Source organism: Sminthopsis crassicaudata, chromosome 1, assembly GCF_048593235.1.
Source record: "Sminthopsis crassicaudata isolate SCR6 chromosome 1, ASM4859323v1, whole genome shotgun sequence".
Taxonomy (NCBI): Eukaryota; Metazoa; Chordata; class Mammalia; order Dasyuromorphia; family Dasyuridae; genus Sminthopsis; species Sminthopsis crassicaudata.
The window spans coordinates 20,394,403-20,413,980 of record NC_133617.1 but is presented as its reverse complement, the minus strand read 5'-3'; the positions used below and the strand labels follow the sequence as shown (position 1 = coordinate 20,413,980).

Below are 19,578 nucleotides of genomic sequence, written 5' to 3'. Positions count from 1 at the left end.
GAAGTGAGGAATACGAGCATATATGATGTAATATCCACTAAACATCCTCTCCACCAGACATTCAATGAGTTAAATTTCATGATCAAAAAGTAGCCCTGGATTGTACAACTCTATAAAGCATACTGGTTTCACTCCTTATATTGTTTGCTTGACATCTTGGAAGAATAAAATTTGTCTTCTCTTCCTGACTCAAATACTCACCTCTTTCTTTTACCTTAGAAAAACCTTCCACTGACACAACTAATTCCCCTGAATATCACTCTATGTTCTTTTCTTCATTGCTGACTTTCCCAGATGAATGATCCATACCTGACTCTTGCCTTTGTTACCTCACCACTCCCAGGCTCCCTGTAATAAACAGCTTTTCCCTTTCTGACATTTGAGAGCTATTTCAATAATGATCTTGTATGACCTTGTATCAAATAAATCAATTTCTTTGGGCTTCAGTTTACTCATCAACAAAATGAGATTAGATTACCTCTAAGGTGCCTTTTGGTTCTAACATAAGATCACAATGTATATGCTCTGATAGCCTACTAGTCCTAACAAAACAGTGACTAGCCCAGCCTAGCCCATCCCCTCACTGTATCCACCAACCAGTTTTTCCCAAAGTCCTACTGACTCTGAGAGCAGGTCAGATTCTCTCCCCTTCATAAATCCCTTCTGAACCACAGCAGCCCACCCCAAGAACCTTTTGTACGAATGGCTAACACATATGATCATCAATGTCATTCATCCTGGAACACAGGGTTTTAGGCTGCTACAAGACCATGAGAGATGTTTCCACAGCTTTTCTTCCCAACTCCACTAAAAGTCCTCCAAAAGCCAGGCCCATGCCTCAAAGTTCTTTAGACTTCTCAGCACATGATGCCAAGACATACAGAACAGCTTCTTAACAAATACCTGTTGATGGAATGACTACTTAAGTGATGCACATAAGACTAATCATTAGGTTTTCAGTAAAATAAAATTTATACTGCTCTAGATTTTCTTAAAAAATACATACATGCAAAATGATCCAACCATTCTGGAGAAAGGGCTATCAAATTGTGCATTCCCTTTGACTCAGCAGTACCAATACTGGGTTTGTATCCCAAAGAAATCTTAAAGCACCCACGTGTGCAAAAATGTGTGTGGCAGCATTTTTTGTGGTGGCAAAAAATTGGAAAATGAGTAGATGCCCATCAATTGGGGAATGGCTGAACAAGTTGTGGAACATGAAGATAATGGAATGTTATTGTTCTATTTTAAAAAATGAATAAAATATTTTAGAAATGCCTGGAAAGATGTACTCATGCTGATGAATTGACGCTGAACGAAACAAGCAGAACCAGGAATACATTGTACATAATAAAAGCAATAATGTGCTATGATCAACAGTGAAAGACTTGGTTCTTCTCAGTGGTTCAGTGAACCAAGGCAATCCCAAAAGACTCCTGCATCCAGAAAAAGAACTAAGGAGACCGAATGTAAATCAACACATGCTATTTTACTTCTTTTTTCTGCTGTTTTATTTCTTCCATGATTTTTCATAATTGCTCCAATTTTTCTCTCCCAACATGATTCATAAAGTAATGTGTATTAAAAATAAATTTACTTGGGGAAAAAACAAAATTAAATGCACACGTGTAGCGTTTAATTCACTCAGTTAGTCCACTGATGACTGGCCCAGCTGACTTGTGATTGTATTATACGGTCATGACAGATAGCAGATGAAGGGTTAGGAAGTGTCCTCTACTCTGGCCATTTAATGACCAGATGCATCTCAACAGGTACAAATTCCTTTTAAAATTACGTTTTTCATATGACTCACAAAATAAAAACCCTTTAACACTTTAGAGGCAGTTGAGGACTGCCAGAAAGAACTTTAGGGTAAAAGATTAGCCTAAGAAGAGACCAAGCCTGAATACGAGCCCAGAAGCCAACAGACAAAACAGAAGCTAAAGATAAAAATTTTGAGAAGCTGAGTGGAGCAAAGAAAGCACAAAAACACAGCATTGAGTCCAAAACTCAGTCAGGAAAAGCTAAAACCAAGTAATAAAGGTAAAGAAAGACTATTCAAGAGTCAAAAGAGATCATTTAAGCAGCAGAAATCAGGATCTAGAGAGAGATTCTTCAGATACTAAGGCATTGGGGCTTCAGGTCTACTGTATAAGTAGAGACCCTGATATTGGGCCTACTCTCTGCTTGAGTGACACAACTATTACCAGATTCCCTTAAGGATTCATTAAATTGGTATCTTCAGATATTTTTAGTTAAGTGGGAGTACAGGTGAGTAAGAGTGTTGACATAAGAAAACTGAAAAGTATTTCAGAACAATAAGATGCTTCATCACAATACAGCTCAGAATCAAATACAGACAGTTCTCACTTTATGTGCATTTGCATTATGCAAATTTGACTTTCCCTAAAGATGAAAGAAAATCTGCATTCCAAAAAAGCCACATATGTCAACTTTACTGTACAGTGTTTACTCCATCTCCACTCTCCACTCCTGTTCCTCAGCTTGGCATGGCCTCTCACCCCCACATTAAATACAGATGTACAGAAAGGCCACGCTGCCAGATGCAGCTTGAGATCTAGAGGCAGATAGAGGAGGTCTTTGCCCCACTTTGCCCACCCAACCCCAGTGCTCAGGTATCATATATCTCTCCCTGGCCTTATGTCACGTATTCTGTGTTTAGTTCCAAAAGCGTTCTTCCTCTCAGTTCCACATAGCTGGCTTTGGCTCCCATGTGTTCCTCCTTCTGATTTTGCTTCCATCCTTGGCCCCCATGTATCCTTGAACCCTGAATCACCCCCACTCAACTCTACAGACAAGCTTGTAGCCCCCTCTCTCCCTTCCTGCTTCCCTCCCTCTCTTCCTTCCCCATATTTGTGGGCACATTCACATTGTATAAGGGTTATGGACTGGTCAATTTATATAAAATGAAAATTGTATTAACTATCTTTTGAGTTATCCACAGCAATGTTCCTTTAGTGTGGACTAGTTGAGAAGAATATGATGAGAAATGCTTTCAAAATATCAGCTGCAAAATTAGGAGGAATAGTCTACCTCTGAGATCTGTAGGGAAAGGAGGAATTTATGACCCAAGAAAAACCAGGGAACATTATTAAAAGCAAAAGATAATTTTGGTTTCAATAAACTAAAAAGTTTTTGTACAAACATTTTTTTGCATTGGCAAGCAAGATTAGAAGAGAAGCAGAAAGCTGGAATTTTTTTTTTTTTTACAGACAATGTTTCTGAAAATGGCCTCATCTAAAACACATAGAGAACTGACTTATATTTATAAAAATATATTTATATTTATAAATATAATATTTATATTTATAAAAATAAAAGCAAATTCCCAATTGGTAAATGATCAAAGGATAAGAACAATTTTCAAATGAAGATATTAAAACCATCTCTAGTCATATGAAAAAAATATTCAAAATCATTATTGATTAGAGAAATGCAAATTAAAACAAACTTTGAGGTACCACTTCACACCTCTCAAATTGGCTAAAATGACAGAAAAACATAATGATGAATGTTGGAGGGAATGTGGGAAAATTGGAGCAATGATGGTGGAGTTGTAAAATGTTTGAAGTTGCTTTGGAGAGTAATTTGGAACTATACCCAAAGGATTACAAAACTATGCATACTCTGTGATCTAGTACTGTCTCTACTGAATCTGTATCCCAAAGAGGTCTTTAAAAAGGGAAAAGGATCCACAAGTGCAAAAATGTTTGTGGCAGCCATTTTTGTAGTGGCAAGAAACTGGAAACTGAGTGGATGTCTGAATGGCTGAATATATTAAAGCATATGAATGTAATAGAATATTATTGTTCTATAAGAAATGAAGAACAGGTAGATTTCAGAAAAATCTTAGAAGACTTACATGATCTAATGCTAAGTGAAGTCAGCAGAACCAAGAGAACATTGTACATAGCAACAAGATTACGTGATGATCAATTGTAATGGACTTGGATCTTTTCAAATGAAGTGATTCAAGGCAATTCCAAAAGACTTGATGAAAATTGCCATACAGAGCCAGAGAAAAGACTATGGATTCTGAATGCAGATTCAAATGTTGTTGCTTCATTTTTCCCCCCTTTTCTTCTTCTTCTTCTTTTTTTTTTTTTTTTGCACAGCATAATGAATATGGGAATATGTTTAGAAAAATTTTACGTGTTTAACCTATATTGGATTGCCTGCTGTCTTGGGGAGAGGGAGAAAAATTTGGAACGCTAAGTTTTATTTGAATGTTGAAACCATCTCTGCATGTATTTGGAAAACAAAATATTATTATAATTCTTTAAAAATATCAGCTATAATTTGGAATTATGCTCAAAAAGTTATCAAATTGTGCATACCCTTTGATCCAGCAGTGTTACTACTGAGCTTATATTCCAAAGAGATATTAAAGAAGGGAAAGGGACCTGTATGTACCAAAATGTTTGCGGCAGCCCTTTTTGTAGTGGCTAGAAACTGGAAAATGAATGGGTGCCCATCAATTGAGAATGGTTGGGTAAATTGTGGTATATGAATGTTATGGAATATTATTGTTCTGTAAGAAATGACCAGCAGGATGAATACAGAGAGGCTTGGAGAGACTTACAGGAACTGATGTTGAGTAAAATGAACAGAACCAGGAGATCATTATACACTTCAACAACAATACTGTATGAGGATGTATTCTAATGGAAGTGGATATCTTCGACAAAGAGATGATCTAATTCAGTTCCAATTGATCAATGATAGACAGAATCAGCTATATCCAAAGAAGGAACACTGGGAAATGAATGTGGACTACTTACATTTGGTTTTCTTCCCAGGTTATTTTTACCTTCTGACTTCAATTTTTCTTTGAAACAAGAGAACTGTACAGATCTGCACACATCTATTGTATCTAGGATATACTTTAACATGCTTAACACGGATAAGACTGCCTGCCATCTAGGGGAGGGGGTCGAGGGAGGAAAGGGAAAAGTTAGAACAAAAGTGAGTGCAAGGGACAATGTTGTAAAAATTACCCATGCATATGTTGTCAATAAAAAGCTATAATTAAAAAATACATATATACATATCTGCTGTAAATAGCAAAATGGGACTTTTTAAAACTCCGTTTTCATTTTGTTCTGTGAGAAATTTAAAAACCCGGGATTGCGCCAGCAACAATTTGTGGATTTCCAATTAAAATCCAACTTATTAATAGGATTATTTTACTATTTAAATTTTTTAACATGATTTTAAAAATTACTCCTTTTATTATTTACAACCAGTGATGACTGAATGGTCATTTAATATAACAACAAACTGAAATCATCCACTTTAATTTCAGGTTAAATCTCATTTTCTATTTGTGCTGTCTCATACATACTGAAGATGAGCAAGCTCTGTAAGTTGTATGGTCTACCCAAATGCATGCTCTAATATGCACCACAGATGCTCTTCATTCACTTAATCTTTCTTGTATGGCTGATCAGGCCAAAGTCTTGAGTGGTTACAAATCTCTTCCTTGAGCCTTCACAATATTCTTGGACTTGAACAGTTCATCAGCACAAAGTCATCCACAGATTTTTTATACAGCAATGTGTATCATAACAGTTTCTGAAGACCTGAAAAGAATGTCACACAGAAGGCAATAGTAGAAAGGCTTTGAGAAGACTGCAACTTATAAATAATAAGGAACTTTGAGCAGAAGTTAAGAAATATACTCAGAAAAATGAATGAGAGGACTAGAATAGGGAAGTGGCCAGGGCAATAGTTTACATCACTGGAGGGAACATCCAAATTGAGTACACAGATCTTTATAAACAGAGTTACTGGTGGTTTCTTCTTCAGGTCAATAACTGACAAATTCTTAAAACAGACTTTAAAAAGGCTTTTTAAATTCTTACACCTAGATTTTCTCAAGTGTTTCTTCTACACTCTCTTATAAGATTTTTTTGAAAGGGAAAAAAGAGCAAGAGAAAATTCAGCAAAATTAATCAATATATCGAGGAAAAAAAAGCCCAAAATAATATGCAATGTCCAAGATTCATGGACATTCTGCCCTTGTAAAGTACACAGGGAAAGATGCCTTTTTATGTCTTCTTTGGGGCAACCCTTGTTCTTTTTAATTTTGTGAGAGGTAATTCTGTCCATTTTTATTGTTATAGGTTTTTTGGTAGATTGTTAAATTTTGAAGCAATAGTTTCTGAAATAGGATAATAACTTCAAGAAAAAAAAACAAACCCTGTGGAACACAAACTATCTTAAACTTTCCATCAAAAATTCATGGTGATCTACATGAAAAAAATGGATACCCTTAAGTTCAAGCTAATTCACAAACACAGACACTTCATTACTTTTGATCATTTTATTCTACATTTCTCTATGCCCAAAGATTGATCCATCCACATGACCAAGTCCAATAAAAAACTGAGTCTTGGAAAACAGGCATTTTCTACCAGATATAGGTTATGCAAGTTATAGCTATCAGTCAACATGCATTTAAGTCCTACTCTATGTCAGGTTCTTTGCTAAGGGTTAGTAACAGAAAGGCAAAAGACAACTCATGCTCTCAGTCTAATCAGAGTGATAGCTTAAAATATTTGGACTCTATTCTTCAGAAGTATCTCAACCTGATCTTTTGAGGGCATCTGAACAAGGTTGGCTTATTTTAAGCTAAACTTCAATGAACAGGTGGGTGATGAGCTAGCCAACTGAACCTGAGGTAATAATTAATTACTAATTCCATAAGAATCAAGCTTAAAGACTTTTTCTTTATGATTAGCTTTGCTCATTCTAAGCCTAGTCAAACCCTTATTTTTGATGGAAAGGTCATAAGGTAGTACAATGGAAAAAGGTGTTTGTGAATAGCAAATGGACTTCTGAAGCTGCTAAGAAAAAATTATCTAGACATGCTGTGTGTCCAAAATTACATGTCAATAACTACTCTAATTCTATTTTTCATTGTAAAACACCAAAATTTTGTTCAGTTTAATCATTAAAACCAATCTATTTAGGCATTAAAGAAATTCAACATGTAGTCATCATGATTTGCAATTTTAATCCTTCCTTCTCTTCCATTATTCCTTCTCCCTTCCAGATCATTTCCATTCTATTATTTCATATGCATTCTATTATTTTAAAATACTACAAAAGAACTTTATTTCCAAATTCTAAAAAAAAAAAAAAAAATAATAAAAAGCTTAAGTTTAAAAAAAACTGCTCTAGAAATCAAGCAGGAAAATGTTCCTCATTTAAATAAGGATTGCTTGGAAACAAAATCAAGATTTTTTTTTTTTGAACTCTGAATAAGGATTCTTTAAACTTTAACTAAAATTATCGATACTAGGATTTTTTTTAATGAAAAGACACACTTTTAAATCTCCTGGAGATTTGCATAGATAGTAGATACTTTAAAATGTTGAATTGATACCAAATTGGGAAGTAATCCCATCAAGATTTGGACACCATGACCAATTAGATCAGTAGCTGCATAAAAGATGTTCTTTCAGGATAGCCCTGGGTTTCTGCAGGAACAGCATGAAGCAAGTAAAAATCATCAAAGTGATACAAAACCCATTAATCTCTAAATAAAAATAAATTCTACAACTTTATAACAGCTCAAAATATTTTATGTCATCTCTAACATAAATATGTAACTGACATGGAAATCAATTTTGGCCACATTAGGCATGCAGTTTAATTATGTACTGATATGCTGCAAATACAAGTATTTTTCACAAAACATTTACAATAAACATTAAGGGAAGTGATTTCAATACAAATTTATGGTGCACAGCTTTGGTTAATTTTAGCTTAAATCATCCATCACTAGAAATACCACAACACTATAAATTAACAACAGACAAAATGTACTTTTAAAACTAAACTGCTGGAATCTGAGTGTGTAAATTCAGCTTGCACAGATATTGTGTAGAATCTTCCCTTCACAAAGACATTTAAGTCAGTTGTGATGTCCCTGTTTACATACACTACTACAGGGAATCTAGAGACTGAAACTTCCATTATAACCTTTACTCTGACATCATGGACAGTTAAGTCAAAATATTATAGTACTTAAGAGTGAAATGGACCTTCTAGACTATGTAGTCTGTGCCCTTCACTTTACATATAAGTAAAGTGAAGTAGAGAAAAGTACTGGCTCAATGTCCCCAAGCTAAGAAGGCACCAGAGCAAACCAAGACCCACCATTTCCCATCCAGGCGGGTGGCTTTTATTATTTCTGTGTGTGATGCTCTATGCAGTTTGTTAAGTTTGTATCCAACAACAGATCATGAATAAAGATTTTGGTAGTACCCAACAATTACCAGCCAATGACTTTTAAACTTTTTCAGAAATGGCACTTCCCGTTCTTAGAACACTTTAACAATAACTACAACATGGAGCTGAGACTTTATTAAGGAAAATCCAATTCTGGTCCAAACTTCTACTGCTACCTACTTTCCTTACCAAAAAAAAAAAAAAAAAAATGTGCTTAATCCATGATAGTATCTTCTCTCAAGTCTTATTTTTATTTCTTCAACAAGAATAAGACAGCTTTTTGTACAAACAAAATTAATGCAAACAAGATTAGAAGGGAAGTAACAAATTGGGAAGACATTTTTACAGTGAAAGGTTCTGATAAAGGCCTCATCTCCAAAATATACAGAGAATTGACGCTAATTTGTAAGAAATCAAGCCATTCTCCAATTGATAAATGGTCAAAGGATATGAACAAACAATTTTCAGGTGATGAAATTGAAACTATTTCCACTCATATGAAAGAGTGTTCCAAATCACTGTTGATCAGAAAAATGCAAATTAAGACAACTCTGAGATATCACTACACACCTGTCAGATTGGCTAAGATGACAGACACAAATAATGATGAATGTTGGAGGAGATGTGGGAAAACTGGGACACTGATGGAGTTGGTGTTGGTGGAGTTGCAAAAGAATCCAGCCATTCTGGAGAGCAATCTGGAATTATGCCCAAAAAATTATCAAACTGTGCATACCCTTTGATCCAGCAGTGCTACTACTGGGCTTATACCCCAAGGAACTACTAAAGAAGGGAAAGGGACCTCTATGTGCCAAAATGTTTGTGGCAGCCCTCTTTGTAGTGGCTAGAAACTGGAAAATGAATGGATGTCCATCAATTGGGAGAATGGTTGGGTAAATGATGGTATATGAATGTTTTGGAATATTATTGTTCTGTAAGAAACGACCAGCAGGAGGAATACAGAGAGGCTTGGAGAGACTTACATCAACTGATGCTGAGTGAAATGAGCAGAACTAGGAGATCATTATACACTTCAACAATGATACTGTACGAGGATGTATTCTGATGGAAGTGGATATCTTCAACATAGAGAAGATCTAATCCAATTCCAATGGATCAATGATGGACAGAATTAGCTACACCCAGAGAAGGAACACTGGGAAATGAATGTAAACTGTTTGCATTTTTTGTTTTTCTTACTAGGTTATTTTTACTTTCCGAATCCAATTCTTCCTTTGCAACAACAACAACAACAACAAAATTCAGTTCTGCACATATATATTGTATCTACGATATACTATAACATCTTTAATATGTATGGGAATGCCTGCCATCTAGGGGAGGGAGTGGAGGGAAGGAGGGGAAAATTCAGAACAGAAGGGAGTACAGGGATAATGTTGTAAAAAATTACCTATGCATATGTACTGTCAAAAATGTTATAATTATAAAATTAATAAAAAAATTTTTAAAAATGAAAGTACTTATACATATTTTAAAAAATAAGACAGCTTGAAAAACCCAGCAACATTATTTATTAAGCACTGACTATATATTAATTTGGTGGGCACTATAGGATATACATAGAAAATACAAAATATAAGCTCTGCCCTAACGAACTTTACACTTTTATTATGTAGGCAATGTATAAAAACCATGTGCCAAAAGGGGAAAAGGTGACTATTGGATATAAGTGGGTTTAAATTAAGTAGCACAGAGTTTAACTGCAGTGGTATGTAAGAGAGATTCCCTCCCTCTCTCTCCTCAACCACTTAACTTACTGCCTTTCTTGGTCTCAGTTTCCTCATCTTTAATACTCATGAGGAGAAACAGTGACTTTTAAGATCTTTCCCAGCTCTAAGATGTATATAGAGGCTTGAAAATCTTATAGGCAACCAGTAGAGGCAAAGTATAATAACCTGGGGAGTCAGCAGAGCCTTCTGAGTCTCCCCTCCAAGAACTTATGTTGTAATAGATACAAAATGTCATCAGTCAACAAATATTAAAAATAGCTTGCGGGGCAGTTAGGTGGCGCAGTGGATAGAGCACCAGCCTTGAATTCAGGAGGTCCTGAGTTCAAATCTGGTCTCAGACACTTAACACTTCCTAGCTGTGTGACCCTGGGCAAGTCACTGAATCCCAGCCTCAGAAAAAGAAAAAAAAAAAAAAAAGCTTGCAATTAGACAGTAGTTTAAAGTCTAGTCACTCTCTGTTGTACTACCCACCTAACTTTATTAAGTACTGTGTTAAGCAATGGGAATACAAAGAGAAACAAAAACTGGGTGCCTGCCCTCAAGTGGCTCACCTTTTGATGGGAATGCATACAAGATAAATATGGAGGAGGATCCATAAATGGTAATCTTTCCTGCAGAAGATGAGATCAGAACTGAATCTTAAAAGCCAATGAAGCCTGGACACAGAAGAGCAGGGAAAGCAGTAAAACAGTCAGTAAAAAAGGAGACAAGCATGGGAAGGAGTAAAGGCAGAATGCTCCTACCAAATCAAATCCTAGACTCAGGCTGAAAAGTACCTTAAAAGTCATCAACTCCAACCTTATTTTCTAGATAAGGAAATAGGAATTCAGTCACCATCCAATGAACATTAATTCAGAATTTACAATATGACTTCACATATGCAAACAGGTATCATCACATTTACCTTTTTAATGGGTGAGGGAGGATTTTGCAACTCAAAATTTAAAAATGAATATTTTTTAAAATGAATCAACCTAGAGAATAAAGAAATATGTTTCTCATGTCAGGAGAAAGAATTCTAATCCAAAAAAGTATACATTGCAGACTGCCATATTGAATGTTGTTGCCTATTTTTCTTAGACTCAAGGTAAGAGTTCAAATTCCCCTACCCTCCCCACCCCCAAAAAGAGAAAGTTTTTGTTCTGGGGCTGGAGATAGTTTTCCCTTCCAAAATAACTGGATCGATACACACACACACACACACACACACACACACACACACACACACACACATTTATATATACATATATACACACATACACACAGAGGCAACTATAAGATACATTAGGGACAACTCGCCCTTCCAAAAAAAAAAAAAAAAAAAAAAAATGAGTTTTCTATGTGCTAAGTACTGTACTAAGCCACAGAAATTCAAAGAGCAGCAAAAATCTGTTTCTGCCTTCACAGAACTCACAATTGAATGGGGGAGACAACAAGCAAACAAATAAGAAAAAATTAGTTGAGGATAAGTACTAGAATTAAAAGGGCTTGGAGAAGACTTCCTGTAGATAGGATTTTAGTTGGGATTTAAAGGAAGTAGGTAGAAGTGAGAAAGTATATCTAAGGTCTGAGGAATAAGCAGAAAAAATGACCATCACCAAAAAATGGCAGGTCTTATTCATGGAAGAGCCATGGAAAAGGACATGGCCTAGGCGATGAAGGGTTCTGAATGACTCACAAAGAATTTTGTGTGGGAAAGAGGTTAATATGATTAGACCTGGGCTTCAGGGAAAATCACTTTGTCAGCTGAATGGGGGGAAGGAGGGTTTAGAGGGAAAAATTAACTTTTAAACATAGTGAATTAAAAATATCTATGAGGGGCAACTAGGTGGCGCAGTGGATAGAGCACCAGCCTTGAATTCAGGAGGACCCGAGTTCAAATCTGAACTCAGACACTTAACACTTCCTAGCTGTGTGACCCTGGGCAAGTCACTTAACCCCAGCCTTAAAAAAATATATATCTATGAGACAGTTTAAGATATTTGAAAGGCATTTGGAGATATGAGAATGCAGATCAGCAGAGAAGTTAGGACAGGATAGGGAGATTGAAAAATTATCAGCAGAAAATGGTACTTAAATCCAAGTAGCTGATGAGATCACCAAGGACCAAGAGGGAGAAGAAAAAAGGGTCCAGGGCAGAACCCTGTGGGATCTGTCTAGTTAGAGGGCACAATCTGGATGAGAACCCAGCAAAGCAAACAGAAACAATTGGTCAGATAAGCAAGAAGGGAACCAGGACAGAATAATGTCCCAAAAAACCTACAGAAGAAAGTTAAGGAAAAATTGGTGATAGTGTTAAAGGCTGCAGAGAGGTTGCATAGAATGCGAATTGCGAACATGTCATTGGATCTGACAATTATGAAATCACTGGTAACTTCAGAGAGCAAGTTTAGTGGATTAATGGGGTCAGAAACCAGACCATAGGTGGAACAGAAGGTGGAAGCCCCTATGTTGATGGACTTTTGGGAATTTAGCCACACGGAGCAGAAGAGGAATAGCAAGAATGGAGCAAGAATGGAATAGTAACTAGTCAGGATATCTGAAGATGAGGGGCAGTCCAAAAGTGAATTAAGTGGAGTCAAAACCTCTAAAAGCCTCAATTCCTAATAAAAATGGAGATAGTACCTGGCCTACTTATTACTAAACAGGATTGTCTTAAGAATCAAACAAAATGTATGTAAAGCATTTGGCAAACCTTGGGCATGCTTAGTCAGCTATTTGTGGTCTGCACAAATGAGTACATTAACTTAGAGAACTAACTCCAGGAGGAGAAGGCCCTTTAGCAAAGGTCAGCACCTTCAGGGCAGTTTTCACTCCAGAGTGTGGGCTAAAATTATCATTCCAATGCCCTAGGGCTAGAGAGGCTTCAAAGGTGAGCAGAGACCACAGCAGTCTGGAAGATCAGGTAGAACTCAGGCCGGAAGGAAGCCAGGAAGGGTATTCCAAAGCAAGAGAGTAGTAAAATGGATAGGGAAAATGAGTCTTAGGGAGGGAGGAGAAAACAGGTATCCTTGGATAGGAACACCTAGAATAGGGTTTAGAGAAAAGAATAGGCCTGGCCAGACTGTCTGGGTCCAAGCTACAGATTGTCTTGCATATAAGGTAAAGAAATCTGGACCTTATTCTATAGGAGGCCTTTAAAAAATTTGGGGCATGCCATACCATTAAGGAGCAATATTCAAAATTAAGAGGAGGTCATCAGGAGCCCAAATAGTTGAGCATGGGGTCATCAAGAGACTACTATAAGATGCTAATAAGAATTAAAAAGAAGGCTTGAGAAACATAAGGAAAGAAGCACTGGGAGCATCTGAAGACTGATTCCACATGATTGTTTTGGGAGAAGTAGGAATCAAGCCAAGTTTGAAGCTGAACTACTTAAAACATATAAATAAATAAAACCCCTATTTCTAAACTCTGGGCTAAGGATCACCAGTAACTAGCCTAACAATAACGTTGGTCTTCAGCAACTGCCTGGCCAATTTGCTTTTTTCCCCCCACTCTTCTGTATTTCTAATAAAAGGAATCCAAATAAGTTTTGAGGAAAAAACAGGGAAAAACGACCTTATGGCATCAATAATAAAACTTTGGCTTTGAAAAACTATCCTTCAATCTTTGCTAGTCTCTAATCACATTTTGTGAAGATATTTCAATCATATTTTGTACATGGAACATAACTCTTATAAAAATTTTAAATAAATACATGCATTGATTCCTTTGTTGATTTATTTAAAAAATAACAGTGCCTTCCATTAGGATTTTTCTATGAGCCCCATACAAATCATCAACTATGCCCAGAGGAAGCCCATTCCAATTTTGGATTGTTCTGTTATTAGAGAGTTTGTGTTACTTCACTCTAAACAAAATAATGAAGCAAGAATACCAAGCTCTGACTGGAGAAACTTTTATTTCCTCTTCAATCCACTCTGAATCCATTCCTGCTGAAAACAGGCCTAGAATAAAGTAACTTTTCCCTACTCAAACTCTCCCTGAAAGCAAGAAAAGGTGGTTCCTGGACTTCCTTGAATGCAAAGCAAACAAAAGGACCAGAGAAGTCAACAGAGTAAAGGAGTCAAGCTGCAAGGTATATTTTAAACAGCCTTTAATGGGTATGACAATCCTTCAAATAATAGAAAGGTAGCTTAATTTACAAAGGAACTATAAAACCACCTAGATATTGTTTCCTTGCCAGTGAAATATAGGATTAGGCCAGATGATCTCTCAAAGGTCCTTGCAGTTTTAAATCTATGATTTTTAAGATCATTTACCAAATTAAAATTGTCATTTCCCCAAATTCTTGCACATGCCATTCTCTGAATTTTTTTTTTCTTCACCTTATTATTGATCCAGAATTTTTGTACTGCAGAACCAAAAGGCAAAATAAATGGCCATCCAGAAATTCTGCTGGGTCAAGCAGTTTGTAAACAATGGTCTGTCTACCTCTCTGTGCAGGAGACTCCCAACAATCACAATGCTTATCACATCACTCTTTATTACCCTTTTTCAATACAGAAAATTGGAGTCCTTTTTTTTTTTTTTTTTTTTTTTTAAACTTTTTGTTACCTTTCCATCAAGCCAGTAACTTAGCAAATTTCTTCAGACCAATTCAAAATGCTCACCTCCTCCAAAGCTACTCTTGGTTCTCCCTTTGGGCAAAACAAAAACATTCACTTTCTCAACCCTAGGAAATTATATTCCTCTTTTCCTATTTCAAACATCCCTCTCATCATGACTTTCCCTCTTGAATTACTAACTTTAATTCCTATAGTCCTTACAATAACCAAAAACCATTCAAGCCTCCCCCCTGGAAATCTTTCATTCAGCTCTAGTACTATCTCAAAATCCACTTTTCCACTCACCATGCAAAACACAAAAGCATTCAGATATTATTACATCTGATCCTTACAACAACTGTGTGAGATAGGTGTAGCAAGTACGCCTTCCAAACCCAAGGCTTGGAAAGTAAATAACTTGGAGGGTCACATGGCTCCTAAGTGGCAGTCACAGCTAGAACACAGGATTCCCAGGCCCCGTCCCTTTCACTCTTACATCCTGTCCCCCATTATGGGACAGGCAAAATTGCCACGTGGTCTGAGAATTTGTGGTGCCACTCACTCACTGATTTCATTCATTCATTCACTTGCTGAGTAACCTTGAGTGGAGCACTTTGTTTCTTCCAGTCTGGTTTCCTCTTTGGTTAAAGGAGGATAATACTTGCATTATCCACCTCACCGAGTTATTAGAAAAGTCCCCTGAAAACCTTAAAGAGTGATAAAAATATGAGTTCTTATCATTGCCATTTCCTCATGATTTCTTAAGAATGTGGCTGTTACAACAGAACTAATGTGGAAATGTTTGTGATTGCACACATGTATAACCTATATCAGATTGCTTGCTATCTTGGAGAGGAGGATAGAAAAGGGTGGGGGAATGGAAGTCAAAATTTTATAAAAGATGAATTCTGAAAACCATCTTTACATGTGATTGGAAAAAACTAAATACTATATACCACACACACAAAGCTATTACCAAATAATATTTTTCTCAAAAAATTTACAACCTTCCTAATATTCTTTCCAGACTCTTTTCCAAGACTTGTACTACATTTGTACTGTTCTCCTCCAAAGCCTGATTTTCACTACCACCATAGTAACAATCCTCTAAATCCCTGTTCCTAAAAGGAGACGTCTCATCCTTATTCCCAAAATACTGTCCTGAAGACTCAAACTGTAGCTCCACAAATTAAAAAGCAGTATTTGGATTTCTTGTAGTTCTACAAATCAGATTACCCGTTTTAAAAGAACAGTTAACACTACTTTTATACTTTGATTCAGGCATTAATTTAGGCTGTCTGGCCACAATGTCCCCAATAACTTCCTTTCCATAAGTTTCCTAACGATTCTCTTCTGATAACTTGCTAAATAATACTTAGGGAGTACTGAAGTCTAAGGACATATATAATCACATCCCCACTATATTTCCTATTAAGGAAATGAATTAAAAATGTAAGCACTTACTATGTGCCAAGTACTATGCTGGGCACTTCAGATACAAGTACCTAAAAAGAATCTCAACTCTCAAGGTGATCATCTTCTATTTGGGGGAGCCATTTCATAAAATGAGTTCAGTTACCAGGTGAAATCTTAGGGGGCTGTGGTAGGATCCTTGCAGTGTATTAGCAGGTTAGATGTCAGTGATGGAGGATAATGGCAGGGCGATGGTAAGGCACGGTTGTAATTCAATTGTGTCTGACCCTCTGTGACTCCATTTGGGGCATTCCTGGCAGAGATACTGAAGTGGTTTGCTATTTCCTTCTCCAGCTTATTTGACAGATGAGGAAACTGAGGCAGGCAGGGTAAAGTGACTTGCCCAGGGTCGCATAGGTAGAAAGGGTGAGGGGTAGGATTTGAACTCAGGTTCTCCTGACTCCTGGCCCAGTGCTTTAGCCACTTCTTTTCCACATGGGACATCAAACTCTCACCTTCAGGTGCTGTGCTGGAAGGAATGCAATTTTTTTTTCATTGCTAAAACTTTACAAGATATCTTGGGGTTTATGAACTAGGACCCAGCCTTAAACTCAAATCACACTCTCTCTCCCATGTTGGCCAACAATCTGTCCCAAGCCAAGCTCCAACTGATCATTGTTAGGGCTCTGATTTACTCAAAGTGAATGTAAACAGCAGTAAACGGTTCTGTTTTGGCAGGAATGACAGAGGGTCTTACTCTCCCAGATTGGAATTTTTTTTTTTCCCCGACTAGGTCAAAGATGCCAATTTTTTGCCTCAATTCTTACCTAGTCTTAATCACAGAATGGGTTTTGCCTCAGTCAAACCTTTAGTTCAAAAAGGCAAAGGTCTCCCACTGAATCCGGGGTCATCTTTCCTAATCTCTATCTGGTCACTGGAGCCAGATGGCTCTGGAGGAGAACATAAGGCCGTGCACAGCCTTCCCTCATGCATTGTATCACGGCGTGGTCCTCTTTGAGAATGGAAAGACTCCTAGACACACTGATAGGTTAGAGTATGAGCAGCCTGAGGTCACGGAAGAGGGAAGAGCATCTCTTACAAGGTCTTAGTAGTGTCTGTATGACTCGGGTAAGTCACTCACCTAAGCAACCAAATATTTTACTTCCACGAACTGTGCTAGGTCCTAGGGAAAAAACCATAACTGCCTGTTCACAAGGAGCTTACAACCTTTGTCTTTCTAGGATTCAGTTTCCACATCTGCAGAATGAAGGGATTGGACTAGCTGCTTTCTACACCTCTACTACCTCCCTCTTGGATCCCATAGTCACACAGCCCTTTGCAGTTTCCCTTCCTACTCTATTAGATACAACTATTATATTTATATGGTCCAATTCTATACTTATTCCTTGAATCTTGGGAATTCTGCCTACTTGGCCAACTTTCCCCTCATTCCCCTTCACAACTTGAACACAACTTCTACATTCCACTCTTATCTCTTTCCCGTCCTCCGCTTGTAGTTCCCTTGTACCTTATCACCATCCTCTTGTCCTAGAGATCCCTTTTGCCTAGCACCCTTCCCTGGTACCCGGGCAATCCCACCAGAATCTGTTAAGTGCCGCACACTAGAGTCACGTCCCCCAATCTTGGGGGACCCCGGGAAATCAGTCACTTCCCTAAGCTTTGACTTTCTCCTCCATAGAGTGCTACTGATAATAATCAGGCTACCCACTTAGCAGGATTATTCTTGAGTAAAGTACTAACTGTGAACTCCAGTGGTCCATTAAAAGATCAATCTCCATGGCCTCTTCTGCCCTACACTATAGTTCTCTTCTAGGCAGCTGAGATCACCGACCCTTCTTCTCTTTGTTTGCCCCGAAGCAGGGACGAGGTCCATCCATCTCACCCAGCCCCCTTCTACCTTGCCAAGGGCCCCGGTATCTCTGACCTCCATATGGGCGCATATGTAGCATTCACTCCAGCCCCGCTTGATGGCTGCCCAGCCCCTATTCCTCTCCTCCCCTCGGAAGCCAAAGGCCATTCATTCCCCCACGGCCCTCATCTTCATCCCTGACATCTGCTCCTACACCTGGGGATTCTTCTGGCCGGACCCGTCACGACCCTCCCCCTTCTCATTTCAGAAGGGGGTGAGGGTAAGAATGACACAGCCTGCCCCACCCCCAGCACCTAGGCTCCCAGCTCCCAAACTGTTGAATGTAGGAGGTCTCAGTCCCTCCAAAATAGCCACCGTCCACACCATCCTTCTCCACACCTAAAAGGGGAACTCATCCCGACACCCCTTAATCTTGGACCCTCCCATCCCCCAGGACCGGAGGAGACCCCAAGACACTCACGTCCTGCGGCCGGAGACCGACCCCTCCCCACAATAACTCTTCCCGGGACCTGTTCGGTGTGGGCCACTCCCCTGACGAAGCCCCCTCCTCACTGTGCCCAGTCCTTCATCCACCCAATAAGAATCATGAGCCTGCCCCCTCCTTCAGTAACATTTTCTAATTCTCCCAAACCCACGACCCTCAGCCTGCTCCCCGACACGGATCTGTCTGTCCGTACTCCGGGGCCCCGCCCGGCCCTCGCCCCCCTTCCCTCAGGCTTGGCCCTCTCCCCCTGGCCGGAACTCCCAGGCCGGGCCCCTCCCCCCGGGGGTCCCAGCAGAGCCCCTTCCCTCCCGGAGCCCCCGGGCCGGGCCCCTTCACCCGAGTCTCACCACGAGTAGGTCTGCTCCGCCATGGCTTCGCTGCTGCGGGTCTCGTCCTCCGGCTCGAGCTTGTCTGGGGCGCTCGCGAGCGCTGGGCCGGGCGGGGCTGCGGGGCTGCGGAGCCGCGGAGCCGGGCCCGGCAGGCCGCGGCGGGGCCGGGCCTCGTCCTCCTGCTTCTCCTCGGGCCTCGCTCCTCCGCGGGCCGCGGGCGGCGCCGGCCTCTGCCTCGCTCTCACCGGCCTCCTCCGCGGCGGCGGCGGCTCCGCGGCGGCTCCGATCCCAACATGGCGGCTCCGCGGCGGCGGGGCTCGGGCCTCCCTCGGGTTCTCCCGGCGGCGGCGGCGGCGGCGGCTGAGGCTGCGGGCGGGGACGGGAGACGGGCGGGGAGGGGCAGGCCCGCGGCGGCGGCGGCGGCGGCGCTAGAGCCTCCCTGGTTCCCTCACTGGCCCCGGGGCGCCGCGCTCAGGCGGCGGCGGCGGCGACGGCGGCCGGGGCTCATGGCCGGCTCGGGCTCGCGGCAGCAGCGGCGGCGCTCGCCCACTCGCTGGCTCACTCGTACCCTCTTTGCTCCTTCTCTGTCTCGGCTCCGGCTCGAGGCCGCCCCGCTCCGCTCCCCGCCCGCCCGCGAGCCTGCGAGCCTCGAGCCAGCCAGGGGCGGCGCGAGGGGGAGAGCGCGAGCCTGCGGCCTCCGCGCGCTCACGTGCCCAAAACACGCTCACGTGACGCGCGGACGCCGGCCCCGCCCCCGGACGCTAGGCCGGCCTCCCCGCCGCGGCCGCTGCCGCTGGGGCCGTTTGTCGGTCCCTCCCCCGCCCAGCGCGCGCGGGGGCTGGAGGCCGGCGGAGGTGGGTGGTGGGAGGTGAGAGGTGAGAGGTGGGAGGTGGACGGCTCG

At 40.2% G+C, this 19,578-nt stretch overlaps 1 protein-coding gene across 1 annotated transcript in view; it reads right to left on the bottom strand.

Moving 5' to 3' along the window:
• The window catches only part of SPPL3 (signal peptide peptidase like 3), a 121,720-nt gene extending 102,623 nt beyond the window's left edge, over positions 1-19,097 (bottom strand). Inside the window, exon 1 of the mRNA XM_074296026.1 lies at positions 18,696-19,097. Coding sequence (XP_074152127.1) covers positions 18,696-18,718 — 23 coding nt within the window. The 5' untranslated portion in view covers positions 18,719-19,097. The remainder of the gene's footprint in view (positions 1-18,695) is intronic.
• Between the last annotated feature and the right edge of the window lie 481 nt (positions 19,098-19,578).